General features: G+C 43.0%; 1 protein-coding gene across 3 annotated transcripts in view; it reads right to left on the reverse strand.

Moving 5' to 3' along the window:
* LOC119590766 (hemocyanin C chain-like) overlaps positions 1–1,748 on the reverse strand; it is a 16,266-nt gene that overhangs the window by 602 nt on the left and 13,916 nt on the right. Inside the window, exon 3 of one of the 3 annotated variants that reach the window (XM_037939478.1) lies at positions 104–971. In XM_037939478.1, the coding sequence (XP_037795406.1) occupies positions 104–971 (868 nt within the window). Of the gene's footprint in view, positions 1–103; positions 1,628–1,748 lie in introns of all 3 variants that reach the window. The other 2 variants (XM_037939477.1, XM_037939479.1) reach the window with 2 other exon arrangements.

The following is a 1,748-nucleotide window of genomic DNA, read 5'->3' on the forward strand; positions in this document are numbered from 1 at the left end:
GGTTCATCTATAAATCCGATCCGACATATTCTTTTTAAAAGGGAAAACCTTTAAAACGTTAAGAACAGATAATTGACTCAAGACATTGCTAGAAAATACTCACACTTAACCCAAAACTTGTCTAGTTCAATAGCATTCCAACGTCCCTCGTCGAAAGTGTATTCAATGCCATTGTTGTCACGGTGAGGCCAAGCGAAAATGCGGACTGTTGTGAGAACTTCCTTGTCGTTATTGTTTGTAATTTCAATGTTGTATGCGAAATCTTTGTGGTTGAGACGAGGAACGTATGTAGAAATGTCTACATCCGCAACTTCTTTAGTGTCATCAACGGCGTTAATAAGACTGTACTCAAAGTCCTCAAAGAAAGTCTCTAACTCACCATCAACGGATAGATTTTCAATACTAACACCTGTGAAAATTAATTCTTCCTTTGAGTATGGGGGAAGAGAATCCTTATGTTCTTTGAAGATATTATCCATATATTTGTGTAGCCTGAAGAAACTGGGATCACGTGTGGCAGTTTCGAAATGTTCTAGAACACCAGGTGGTAGAGCGTATTTTCCATGTGGATCGGCCTGTCGACCGAGTACAATATGGGCAGTATTATGCAAAGCCCCATAGTACTGGACATTAGGACTATACATTGAGGATTCAATGATATCTCCAAGAACGTCAATGCCACGCTCATTCATGATGTCAATGCGATTGCCTTGCTTGTCAACAATATAACCATGGGCAATAGCATCACGAATTCGGCTCTCAACAATGAGCAAATCTCTGATTCGGGCAACACCGTCCACATCCTCGAAGTCTACATTATCTGGACGAGAGGGGAACTGACCTCCATACTTGTAAGTGGTGTGAGGAGCAAAACCTTGTACGATGGGCTTACCCCAGTGAAGTTCACCGACGGGATCCAAGTAATTGGATAGACGTTCAGCATCAAAGCGAACGGTTAGTTGATGATGTACCCAGAAGAAGTTCTCTCCTTTGCGATCCAGATGATGACTGTATTCGTCCTGCCACCAGAATGGGAATTCCATATGCCATGTAACGTGGTGAGTGTTCATTCCAATGTCCTCTCCGAAATAGGCTACTCTTTGTTCAGGATTTTTCTTTGTTCCCGTAAAGGAAGACTGGAATTTACCAGGTGTCTGTGTCTGTTTGGCACGGTAAGCTGCTTCAATGACTTCACTGTTAGTGAAGAGATGAGGAGTTACCTCATAGAGTGGAGGAAGTACAATGTGTTCAGCCAGAGGTGAGTGGATGACTGCAACATACAAGGCGTAGACAAACTCTCCCTCGTTCATACGCTGACGGAAGTAGGCGGCATTGCTGACAAATGTATCCCAATCGTTGCAGCGAATGAGAACATCGAAGAGCATAAGTGCTTCATGACGCTGTCTTGGGTTGAAGAGAGAGAACCAGTGCTTCTGTTCGAGAAGTCTGTGATCCTTGAGATCTCTCATAATTCTATGTACCGCCTCACCATCGTCACTGTAATGGGACAGATCAGCCTCCGGGTCAAAGGAATCCGCTTTTTCTTTTAAGTTGGGATCACGGATTTCCCCGTAGATCTTGTGCAGCAGGAAGTTGATATCATGCTGCTTCTGGGCATCTGACACACCTAGAAGAAGAGAGCTATAATAGTTCAGCCTTTCACGCCGATACACTTTAGCATGCATTGTGTTCTTATATAATTTTGTGTATAAAGTGGGACATTCTGCTTAAAAGTGCTACTAAACATT

The sequence above is a fragment of the Penaeus monodon genome, chromosome 27 (assembly GCF_015228065.2).
Source record: "Penaeus monodon isolate SGIC_2016 chromosome 27, NSTDA_Pmon_1, whole genome shotgun sequence".
Classification (NCBI taxonomy): domain Eukaryota; kingdom Metazoa; phylum Arthropoda; class Malacostraca; order Decapoda; family Penaeidae; genus Penaeus; species Penaeus monodon.